Consider the following 13315-nt stretch of genomic DNA (forward strand, 5'->3'; position numbering starts at 1 on the left):
GTCATTTTTGTTTATTTCTTTTTCTTTCTTTTATTTTTTTACTTTTTAACCCATACCCTTATACTTTTGCCTTTAAATAATTTTCTTGTAATTTTATGGTTTATGATTTAATATTATTCTTGTATTTGTCTTTACATTCACTAGTGTTGTTATTGTATTCATAATTTATTCTATTATCTTATTTAACACATTACCAGCTATGCTTATATTTCCTTTTCTACGTTTTTCTCCGTTTCTGATGACCTTTTTTTTTTCTACTTATTTTGAGTTACATATTCCATTTTTCTCAGTGGCAAAAAATTACCCAGGAAACAATTAAGAAGGCATGAAGCAAATTGAAGCCCATTTACAAAAATAAGCAGCATTTAATATAAAGGACAATATATTTATACTTTGTAGACATCAGTCTGAATATCAATAATCACTTTGCTAACTAAAGTAGACATTGCACTATTGAATATATAATATTCAGAATCTGATTAAGAATTAAAAAGTAGCAGACCAGCTACAATGGTGCTAAAAGGAATGTAAAGTGTTTCCAAAGTAGTGGTGGAAATAAAAAGGCACCTCCTCAAGGCACAGTAAGGGAGGACAATGAGATGTGTGTCAAGGCACTGTGAGATGATGACACGGCCTCCTTTTTGGATAGAAAACACCTCAAAGGGCAGAGTACTCCAGTTATCTGTTCTACAACCGGCCACAATCAATGGAAGAGCAAAGCCTAGCACTCGGGAAGGTGAGGCAGGCAGAATGTGAGTTCAAACAAAGGGAGAAAGATAAAGAATGCAAAGGAAACTGAGCAGAAGGAACCAGCCTGGTCTGTAGATTCAGAGGCAGCACTTGGTAAGACAGCGGGCTTGTCCAGATACGTTCCACTGAGGCTACTCAAAGCCCAGGGGGCACCTAGGACATGGACCATACTGGAGCCACCAACTAAGGAGTGCTACCTGGCAGTGAAGAGGTCATATGTGACGGTACTGGAATTAATGCAAAAATAAAAACACTAAAAGTACATGATGCTGAATTCTCCTTCTCTCACATACACGCACACACAACAAAACACTCAGCCATATAACAGTAAACACAGGATGAGAACACAGGAAATGGTTTCTTTCTGTGGGTGTTGCTTGGTAGTTTGCCGCTAGGACTTTCCTGTGTTAAAGCCCTCGGGAATGTCAGGCAGCACAGAGGAGTCAGGGAACGAGAATTCCAGATCTCCCTTCACAGAACATAAGAGACAATCATGGGTAATAACTGAAAGCTTAATAAATTTTAGCATTAGCATCACTATTGAGAACTTTTCCTAACAGCTTCAGTCTAAACTTGAGTCTACTTTCATGTGCCTCTTTAATCTTGAGTCTACTTTCATGTGCCTCTTTAATATACACACTATCAGTACATACTTTAGCTTTGGGGATTTTAACCACACTATGGCGTTATTGTTTTATTACTCAAGCTTCTAAATACAAATGGACATGAAATTCCCAATTTCACATAATTTTTGTTTTTATCTTTATTGTTAATTTAATGAACATCTATTTATCGTATGCATTCAGCTGAGTGCCTGTGGAGGACAACTTGGGAGTCTGGTCTTTACTTCTATCGTATGCAGTTGTCTTTTCTTTACTCTTGCTCTTTGGGTCTTGCCCACTCAGTTCCCAGGTAAATACATGGAGTCTTAGTCTTACTTGTGAACGACCAACCTCCGTTTGGCTTGTTTCTAGTCAGCTTTTCTAACTTAACTAATTATCCTGTCTACCTTTTGCTTCTGGGCTTTTACCATCTCTATTATATACCTTTCTTACTTCATGACTGGTTGTGAGCCTGGGTGGCTGACCCCTGGTGTCTTTTTTCCTCTATTTTTGTCATTCTTCCCTTTTTCTCTTCTATTATTCTCTCTGCTTAGCAGCCCGCCTATCTCTCTCTCCTGCCTCGCAATTGGCCACTCAGCTCTTTATTAGACCATCAGGCATTTTAGACAGGCAAAGTAGCACAGCCTCACAGAATTAAACAAATGCAAGAGAAAACAATGCAACACATCTTTACATCATTAAAGACATATTCCACAGCATAAACAAATGCAACACACCTTAAACTAGTGTTCCTCAGTGACCCCGTGTCTCCCAGGGATAGAACGTAGGTTGTTGGGATTGAAGACCCATACCTTTACCACTGTGTCACCTTAGTGAGGCCCCTTTGATTGTATGTAAAAATAATGTGTTGAAAAGTGTCTCAGTCACTTATCTGTTGCTGTAATATGATTATCTGACATATACAAGTGAAAAGAGGCAGGCTTTGTTTGGGCTCACAGTTCTCCATAGAGTCCGTGATGGTGTGGAGTCAGAGGCAGGAGCTGACCACACTGTAGCTAATATCAAGAAGTAGAAAGCTAAGAATATAAAATTTCTCACAGACGTGCCTGAAGGCTTCTTTTCTTAGAAGATTCTAGATTCCAGCAAGTGGACAATTAACAATTATTAGCTTACCATCAAGGTATGTCTACATAATATGGTTTCCATGACAATTTGTTTGTACTCCAACATTCTTTCCTTATTTCAGAAGTTTACATGTGATGGTTTCTCCTCTCTTGAAATAGATACATATATTTTAAAACTCAAGAAGAGCTAGCAAGCCATTTTATTAGAGAGCTTTTATGTTTTTAATTGCTTAAGTGTAAGTTTTTTCGGCTCGGCTCGACAAACCTCTCTGCCAACACAATAATCCAAATCAGACCAAATCAAACCAAATTAGAAAAAGCCCAGGTTTAATGGATGCCAGTGCTCCCGGGTGGCCCTCTGAGAAAACACAGAGAAACACTGGGGTGGGGATGGGGGGAGGGGGGGGGGGGGAGGAGAACGGGGAAGACCCGTGTTTGTTCTCTGGGGGCAGTTTAAATAGCCTGTGGGAGTGGTCTTGACCCTCTCTGGGGAGGGGTCATTGTTTGGCAGGCTTTCTCAGAGGTGGAGTCTGGACTGCAGCAACTCCAAGGGGAGGGGCCTTGGAATGGAACTTTCCACCAAATATTCCAGACTCCTTGGATATGTAGATGCTAGGGGGCCTGGGGTGACATTTGGACCCAAACATTAAGATCACACTCATACAAAAAAAGTAAATATTGCTAAGGGTATAAATTCTTTTCAACATTACAAACCTGTACCCACCCATGACTATTTTTACCAAGTATTTTGTCCTTTCTTCCTCTTTTAATTGCTTTATATTTACATTTTTAAATAATTTTTTTATCATGTTTTCCCCTACCACAACTCCTCTTAGATACTTCCTTCTTTCTTAACCACCTTACCTGGTATCTGAAATTACCTGGTGTGAGTGAGAAGGAAATGGGGAACATGCAACAAACCAGCTTAGGAATTTATTGGGGGTGGGTGCACAAGCCTGGTGAGGTCAGTGTGCAGAGAGAGAAAGAGAGAGAGAGAGAGAGAGAGAGAGAGAGAGAGAGAGGAGAGGGGCATAAGATCTAAATTGCAGTGTGGTAAATAAAAACAGTTTCCTTCATTGAAGAAATGTTCCCTTTCCCAGCAGGTGTCAGTTGTAAATAGCTTCTTGGTTAGGGAAGGGATTCTTATGACCAATTCCCCTTCAGTGCCAGGGCTGATAAAATAGACTTCCAAACCCAGCTCTAATCAGAAGGTGTATGGAAGGATATTATATCCTCATTAAGGAAAAAATCCACAAGGGGACATCACAATATGTCCCCACCTTCATGACTGATCCACTTATTGTTTCTGTTTTACTTTAAAATCTAGAGTCCAAATCATATTGAGTATATGATCCACAGCTTCCTGAGTTGTCCAAATTTACTATATTTGTATTTACAAACTTATTAAAAGATTTACTTACTTGTGTTTTCTAGTGTATGTGTATTCATGTTTGCTTCTATAGACACACACACCATGTATGCCTGGGTTCCCAGTAGATCAAAAGAATGTTCTTGATTTTCTGGAACTCCAGTTATCCACTAAATCCTATAGGTGCTGGGAACTGAACCTAGGTTCTCAGAAGAAACAGTGAAGGCTCTGAACTCCTGAGCCACAGCTCCACCTCCTGCAATGAAAAGCTTGGTGAGCTTCTGTGTGTGAAGACAGTTGTGGAGGCTGGAAAATGTGAGCCTATTTCCACATTGATGAAAGGTCAGAGAGTTGGAACTTACCTCTCTTCCTTCAAAGTCAGCGTGTTTCAACCTCAGACAAAGGTCCCACCTAGATTTAGACCAGAGAGTTCTGCTCTCTCAAGGTTATTGTCAACAGGTGTGGTTAATAGCCAGACCTTGTATTTCAAGAATAGAGAAGTAGATGTGTTTCTACCTCAAACAAAAGTCTATGGATCCCACTAAGTTCCAGTTCCCTTAAGGAGATAATTTGGATTCCACCCAGGGGATGGTATGCCTACAGAATGTTTTAGTCTGTTGCGTGAGCACGACTTGTTTGTTCTAGCAACAGAAAGTTTAACTTTGGAGGTAGCACCCGCCCCCCCCTTTAATTGGTATGTTAATTTCCTTGTATCATGTTAATGCAGGTTTTTTTATTTTTTTTTTATTTTTTTTTATTTTTTGTCTTACTCCTACCTTTTGGGGTCAGGGGTATTTTAAGCAATTGAAAATTAAACACAGGTGGTGAATTCCAGTACTCACTGGAACTTCCTCTCTATACCATTCTATATGTTTCTGTTTTATTTTTATTTGCGTCTTCATATTCTTTACTAATGTTTTCTAAATCTCCATCCCTCTACCCTGGAAAGAGGTATTTTTTGTTAAGGCTGGTCCTCAACAGACAATGTATTCTATTCCAAGTGAAATAAAAGTGAAAAATATTGCTAAATTATGATTTATGTGTTAAGACTACATTTTATTTATTAGGAACTAAGAAAATTTAAATAGTATGGTTTATTTAATGATCACTTTAGGTAATCATGTAACAAAACAGGGCTTGAAAATGCCTTTCTAGATTACTCGAAGATAATTGCAACTCAATTTATTTCTCTTTAATTGGGAACAGGTTTTAAAGAACTTACCAAATGTGCTGGCTGTTTGTTTTTATTTATTGAAATTTAGTCAATAAATACATGTCATAAGATTTCAGCGTATGTTTGTTCCAGAATTTTGGTGATTCTAGTTTTTTAGTCACATGAACAACTAAAGCCGTGGTTTTGCTTTCTTGTGTTCTTTGTATTGGTCCAATTTCCATACAGAATAATAACTTAGTAACACGAACACGCTATGTTCTAATGTGAGGAGAGATCCAGTTACTTAAGAAAATGATGGTCTTTTGCCAAAATTAATTCTGGCAAGCAAGATTGGAATGATATATTAAATTCCAAGCCATAGGAACAGCAAGCACCTCAAAATAAGAAACTGATGATTCAAGGTTGGCAGAGCCCCCTTTGCTTAATTTAAGAGCGAGCTTAAAATCTGGCCATAATGTTGGAACACTAAGGAGTTCCTTCTTCCAAAATGTTCCCAGAGCTTCAAACTGTAACGGGAATATCAAAATGATTGTGGAGAACTACAGTCCCGGCAGGTTATTTAGAGATGAGCGGAGTCCACCAACAAGTGTGAGCAGTGTATGATAGTAACAGCATTTGTAAAAGCATTTAGATTATTTATTTCTGAAAAAATATTTGCTTGGCTCTGTATTTTTTAAAATTACATGTTTATTTTTTATATTTGTTAATCATTTTATGCTTGCTATGTTAAAAACAGAGATTAATATTTAAGGACAACCACAACCCTTCCAAATACGTTCAAATCAATTTATTGATTCCTGTTCCTACCATTTTACTCTTCTCCTAGTAACTTGGATTATTCTGGTTATCAGTTCATAACTTGAAATTATAAGCCTTAATAAAGACAATGGTGCTCCTTAGCACCATCACAGGACTTTTAGGCATGAGCACTTGAAATTTAAGTAGCACTGTTTCATACGTGCTGTTCAGAAGGAACAATTGCTGGCTCTAACCAGTAGCGTCAGCTATCCAGTGTATACGTCTCATTTCACAAGCTAGTAACTCAAGGACAAGAGAAAGGTAAGGGAGTAAACCAGTAGAAAATATGTGTTGAAACAAAGGTTTTGTGAAGAGGTACATTGGATAAAAATTGCAGTGAGGGATCCTGTGGACATCAGCTTTGAAAATTTAATTGACCATTATTATTCTGCAATCATAGAATCAGAGTCACTATAAGTCTCTGTGTGTGTGTATGATGTATTTCTATAGTTCACTGGAAATTATCTAGGCCAACACTATACACAATAAAAGTTAGAGAACTGACTAATTATACATGGTGGTAGTTTTGAAATATGATTTAATCTAAGAAAATATCCTTTTGTTGTAGAATGTGAATGATGAACCTCCTGTCTGCACACCACCACACTTAGAAACCCAGATTTATGCCAACTTTAGGGGTCCTTTCACTCGCCTCAACTGTTTAGACAAGGATTCCCCCCAGGATCATCTCAGCTATTCCATTGTAGCAGGTAAAGCGTGGGCACTGACATTGGTTACCTGCATGCTGTCTCATCAGAGGCTTTGAGGCTGTTGAGGACATACCATAAAATATAGTTTAAACAAAAACTTAAGCAAGCAAATGAAAATGAGCTTTCATAATACAGTTCCCTTTGTTTTGTTAACTCACCATTCTTAGGAAACACAGATAATCAGTTCACGCTTTGGAGAGAAGGTGCCGAGTCTCCGTTTCTGGCCACCAGGCAGGATTTCCAGTATGATCTATCCCAAGGAGCTCAAGATGCTGTGACATTCCAGTTGCTTATTGAAGTCACCGATGAACTGGGTGGGAGTGCAGCTAGTCAGCTGACGGCCACCGCTACAGCCATCATTCATGTGCTTCCCTGGACCACAGCACAGCCAGCTTCTTCCAGAAGCCCAGCTCCGACTACAGTGAGTAACACTGGTGACCTGTAATTCTGAATGAGTCCAAACGGGAAGTTCTTGAGCACAGTCATAGGAGTTATCCTGTTGTTTTGTCATTGAAAGACTTGAACTGAAACAGTTACAGTAATACAGTTGCATTCTCATCCTCACACGAGAGGCAAACTATTGTAGCTCTTAGCCATCTGTGCTGAAGTGAGGCAAATATATTAAACATGATCATTTTTGTAGTCTTTGCTGTTTAGAATTCCTAGTAGTTCCGGTCAATCTTTTTTTTTTAAAGATTTATTTATTTCTTTAGTGTACATTACAGCTCTGCCTACATGTATGTCTGTAGAAGGGTGTCAGGTCCGCTGGAACTCATACTACAAACAAGTGTCAACTGCCGTGTGGGTGCTTGGAATTGAACCCAGGTCCTTTGGAAGAGCAACCAGTGCTCTTAACCACTGAGCCATCTCTCCAGCCACAGTGTTGTTTATTCATATCATAGTGTGTTTTTTTTTCTGTTTAAATCAGTACTCTGGAATAACTTGCTATGGTAAAAGTGTCATTTTATGCTTAGAAAAGACATTTGGCAGCTTCCTCTTTTAAGAAGCATTGCTGGTTAGGATTGTAACAAAGCATTTTGGGGAAACACAAGCATCAGTCCTCAACACATTGAAGTTAGTAATTTTAATATATTTTGTAATAACTACACACTGAAATTTTGCTACACCCGTTTCAGTAGTTGAGGTGAAAACAAAGTAAGTTTTCCTGGGAAGTCGTTAGTTCTCCATTTTACAGGAAAATAAAAATGTAGTTCTTTTTAAAAAAATATATAATTCTTATTTTTACGTAAAGAGAAAAAAAATTTTCAAGAAATAGGCACCAATTGTCCCAGGAAGAATATAATAAATCCCAAGGCAGTGATGGTGTAAGCTATTTTCTCTTTCAGGACAAAGAGGGTTGAGCATGTAGCTTAATGAGAAAGAAGAAGATCATGCTTGGCATATATGTAAACTATTGGAACACAGGAGGTCTTGAAGCTGAGAGGGCTGGGATTAGAAAAGACCTGAAATTGCAACCATTTCACAGCAGAGAAGATGAATCCATAGTATTTGGTAGACTTTAATAATATTCAAAGAAACAAGGTCAATGTGGTAGAGTTGATTTTTTTGTATGACTTCAGACAAGTCAAGTTGCGACAGCCAAGCCCCTTTGCATATCTGTGATCTTACTAACATGTCTTTGATACTGTCTATGTAACAATACTAACCCAAAGAGACACACTTGAAAGAAAATAGTCATTTGTTGAATGAATTTAGAAAATATTTCTTGATTTCATAATTAACTTTTGTGTTATCTATAGAAATACATAGTAATTCAAATTTTGCTATTCTAAATTTAAAGAAAATAAATGAAATTTTGATGGAACAGTACTAACTGTCCTCCCAAGTGTTTAATGAAGTGAGGTGCATTATTATAAAGTATTAGTATTTAAGTGCTTGAGTTTCCTTCCTATGCAGCCTTCATAACTGAACAGGTTTTACTCATTGATTGAAGCTCTGTCTTCTGCTTCAGGGACTCTAGTCATACATTTTATTCAGTTAAACTCCATCATTTTTTACTTTAAATATGAATATTCACCTGGTCATAAGCAATTAGTTTTTAGTCTCTCTTCTCACTCCAGGATATATGTTCATAGAATTTCCACAAATATGCTGTGATTTTATCAGTCAGGCAAACATTGCCAGAAGCCTATCTTGTTGGTAATGTGGTCAGACATTAGAGTAGCATTCAAAGGGTTAAAATGCATTGTTTCTCCTTCCTGGGTCAATGTGAACCTCACCTCTTTGTTCTGAATCATTCTACTCTAATGGATCCTGCTCTTCTCTGAGAGATTATTTTAGGCTACATTGCTGTTGGGGATAAATACGTCCATCCAAACTTATTTTTATATCCACATTTCTGCCACTCAAGAGGCTGAAAGCCAACATCTAGCAAAGCAGAAGCCATTATAGTAAAATGTATTAGATAAAATAAAGATGTTCTACATGAAAATGTACAAGATATTTTTTTTTGTAGTAGAGCTAAGTGGTATTGTAATCTATACACTTCCCTTGGTGATACACATTAGGCTTTCTAAGAGAGGTAGGGCAATTAAAGCTGTCTGGAAGTGATTTCCCACTTGTAATCTACGAAGTCATTTCCACTAAGTAAGTGTTTTCCACGCAAGCCATATCAGTGTTAATGTTTGTATGTGCACTTACATAATACACAGATCTCCACAGGGAGATATATGTACTTCTTTTTTTTGCAGAAAAATTTTTACCAAACCAGAAATAAGTTTCTAAGTTCTGTAGTCCAACTTGTTTATTATAGAGGAAGAAAATAAATGCTGCTCAAACAATTCTACTTCCATATGCTAGCTTGAGAGTGGGTAGACACATATGCAAAATCAACTTCATATTATAATATAGTTCTAAAATAGAATATTTCTAAAGTTTTGTTAAAAGGATCATTAGCTAGCTACTATTTCATTTAAAGATATTATAAAATTATCAGATAAAATTCACCCGTGCCTTTAGCTGTTTGCTTATTTACTTCTTCAGCAGACTTTGGGCTAGCTGTGAGTATACAATGTTGAGTATGCTAAAGAAAAATAGATAACAAAAGACATGACTAGATATGGTTTCAATAGTAGCATTGTGTTCAGCATTGTAGCAGACTCCCATGGAAGCATTTTGAAACATGTGCCAGCCTAAGGCATATTGACTCTATTTTCCATTATGGAGGGTCTTCAGAAAGATGTGGAGATACTTGTGCCAGACACGGTGTTTCTATATTTGGTAGGGTTTAATAAGGGTACATAAAATACTAAGTGAATATTGGCAGATTGTGGAAGAAATGCCCACAATAGCGATTAGTCGTTTGTAGTAATGATTTAGATACAGGAGCCTGGAAAATAAGACCTTTGTCTTTTCTTTGCATTGCTACATCAAAAACATGTTTATGAAACAGTTTTTCGTGCATTTTTGTAGGAACAGGTCAAAGAATATGAATATAATATGTCATCGGAAAGAGGATTTCTCTAAATAGCAATAAGCTATATCTTTATGATGATGATGATGATGATGATGATGATAAAGCAGATCTTTTTACTTAGTGTGTTGAATTAGATATGAAAACTTAAAAACATTTCTAAGTGGTCAAAGTACACTGCCAGAATTTTATCTGCTCCTAAAATACAACCGCAAACACAAGTTATAAAAATAGAACTTTCTTAAAATCAGATCGCTAACAATGTCTGCCTGTGAGTTCTAAAGAAATGAGGTTCGGATGATAAAAAGCTTAAAGGAATTAATTTGATTGAATTATGTTATGAGTACTTTAGAGTGCATCTTCAGTCTGAAACTCATTGTAAATGCAGAGAGAGATCGACAAATGTTTCTTGTATCTATTGGAAAAAAGATAGAGGGTATCTCAGAAATTGCAACACACTGAGGACATTCCACAGACTTTTGCATATTTTACAGTGCCAAGTATGGCACAAGTATGGTCAAAGAACTAAAGCTATATGTTAAAAGAAAAGTATGTGGCACTTTTTAGTTGAGAAAGGTGGTGGTGCATGAAGAATCAGATGAAATCTTTGCTCCCTTTATGCAGAAAATACGCCTGCATTGGCATAATTTTACATTTAATTTCAGAGACTTGTAAAAGATCATCCTTGGAACCCAGATTCAAAACCCCTTAAAGAAAGCAGCATCACAGCATTCCCTGCCTGTGAATTTGTGAAAACAACAACAACAACAACAACAACAACAACAAACAAGGTTTCAGTGAACAAATATATGTCTTTTGGAACAAAGAAAACAGAGAAGACAGGGTACAGAGCCCCTGAGAGCACTATAAAACACTCCTTAAAGGTGGTAACACTTGTCAAGATAGACATTAGAATAAGTAACACGATTCCAGAAGGGAAGAAAGCAAGATCGAATGGCTTCAACTACGGAGCAAGTTAGATAAAGGGCTGATAGCAAACGAGCCGGAACATGGACCAATGAAAATAAACAGAGCCGTTGTAAAGGGTCCCGCGATCACCCCAAACCTCACTCAGACTTTTGCGAGAAGGTAGAGAAGAGAGACACTGAGTCATCTTTCAAGAAGTGAATAAAATTCTTCAGCTTAAATGCATGTTGTCTAAAGAGACAGTGAGGTAACCGGCTAGACACTATTTCCTGCAAATACAATTCCCCAACGGAATCATGAATCAAAATTCCAGAGACTGTGTGCAGCAAATTGAGACCATAATAAAAATTCCAGGACTAATGTCTATTTTGACAGAAGGGATGATGGTAGGGACTTTAAATCATCTTCATTTGTAACTATGATCTTTATTCTTTTTTCATAGAAAAGAGAAAGCCCGTGCATGACTGTCCGGTCTTGTCATCAGCTCTGGGTAGCACATCCACACTTCCTGGTGCACATCAGTATAATGAAAAGGCTTTTATCCTATCAGGGAAAAAAAAAATGAGAAAAGACGTTAGAGTACAAAGTGGCAAAAACTGTGAATCTTTATGGCCTTTACTGAATCTGATCTTTAAAAATGAATACTGAGCCTTTCCTGTACACGTGTAGCTCTGTGTTCTGCTTCCCCGCAGTGCTCACCTGCACACTGTGTTTCCAAGACTGAGTCCCCATCACCAGAAAAGCAATACTTATTAATATGGACCCCATAAACCAAATGCAATTAATGTCCTTCTCCTGGTTTCTGGTATAAACTGAAGTTAATAAACTCATCAGGGTGGAGGAGCTTATACTGCAGCAGTAGACAAATGCCACCTCTTAGGATTTTGCTTTTCTGATTTTTTAGAGTTGCTTTTATCGTACAACTAATAATAACAGGTACCCTGAGCACATACGGGTGGAAATGTTTACTACATAGCTTTAACCTTCCAGTATTCAAGATCTATTTTTCAGACTATGTACTGTTCTTAACTTGCAGATATGAGCACTGTGAAAAAAATGCACCTTTCTTTCTCAGGTGTACCTGGTGAGTAGGCTCTTATAGACCCTGAAAACATTTCATTTTCTGCTATATTGGGAAGTTACATGTTAGACAAGTGAATGAGAATTCACTTATATGTGTTATGCCACAATAACCATTTTTTAAAAAATAAGATACATAACTGGGTGGTGGTACATGCCTCTAATCCCAGCACTTGGGAGGCAGAGGCAGGCTGATTTCCAAGTAAGAGGAGAGCCTGGTCTACAAAGTTAGTTGTAGGATAGTCAGGACTACAAAGAAAAAATCCCGGCTTGTAAAAAAAGAAAAACAAATACAAAAATATGCATGCATAACTTGTGCATTTTTAGTCAGTCTTTTCTTAGCTTCAGTACTCATTAACTCTCATAAGAAATGAATACAGAATGACTGAAGGAATGTATGAAAGGAACTATTTGGAAAAACAATGACAATACTGAAAAAAAAATTGGGGACCTCCATAGGTGAGTTAGCAGAACACCAGAAAACTCTAGAACAAAAAGAAACAAACTCACCCACAAAGACTAGACAGCAGGATTATCAAATTAAGAGCTGAAATCAACAAAATAGAAACAAAGTAAACAATACAATCAATGAGACAGTTTGTTCTTTGAGAAAATCAACAAAATAGACAAACCTTCATCCAAACTAACCAAGAGAGAGAGAGAATATTCAAATTAACAAAAGCAGAAATGAAGCAGGGAAATAACAGACATGGAAGAAATTATTTTTCATGGGATTATATTTCAAAAGCCTGTACTCCACAAAATTGGAAAACTTAAAGGAAATGGACAATTTTCTGGATAAATATTCCTTACCAAAATTAAATCAAGACAAGATAAGCAAATTAGACAAGCCTATAACTGCTAATGTAATAAAAACAGTCAATAAAAGTTTCCTAACCAAAATAAAAGCCCAGGACCAGATGGTTTCATCATAGAATTCTACAAGATTGTCAATGAAGAACTAATACCAATACTGCTCAAATTGTTCCACACAATAGAAACAGAAGGAACACTGCCAAACTCTTTTTTTATGAGGCTACAATTACCCTGATATCCAAACCATACAAAGATATTACTAAGAAAGAGAATTACAGACCAATTTCCCTCACAAACATTGTTGAAAAAAAATACTCCAATAAAATACTGACAAACTGAGTCCAAGAATACATCAGAAAAAGTATCCACCATGATTGAGTTGGCTTCATCCCAGAGAAGCAGGGATGGTTCAACATATGAAAATCTGTCAATATAATCCACCATATAAACAAACTGAAAATAAAAAAAATTAAAAAAACATATGATCATCTCAGTAGATGCTGAAAAAGCCTTCAACAAAATACAACATTCTTTCATGATAAAGGTCTTGGAGAGAGATACAAAGAACATA

General features: G+C 37.0%; 1 protein-coding gene across 1 annotated transcript in view; it reads left to right on the top strand.

Annotated features, from left to right (window-relative positions):
* LOC126500162 (protocadherin Fat 4-like) overlaps positions 1 to 13315 on the top strand; it is an 89422-nt gene that overhangs the window by 56229 nt on the left and 19878 nt on the right. The window contains exons 17-18 of the mRNA XM_050139853.1: positions 6347 to 6488; positions 6656 to 6909. Of these exons, the coding sequence (XP_049995810.1) occupies positions 6347 to 6488; positions 6656 to 6909 (396 nt within the window). The remainder of the gene's footprint in view (positions 1 to 6346; positions 6489 to 6655; positions 6910 to 13315) is intronic.

This window comes from Alexandromys fortis, unplaced genomic scaffold (assembly GCF_014885135.2).
Source record: "Alexandromys fortis isolate MF-2015 unplaced genomic scaffold, M_Fortis_MF-2015_v1.1 scaffold_38, whole genome shotgun sequence".
Taxonomy (NCBI): Eukaryota; Metazoa; Chordata; class Mammalia; order Rodentia; family Cricetidae; genus Alexandromys; species Alexandromys fortis.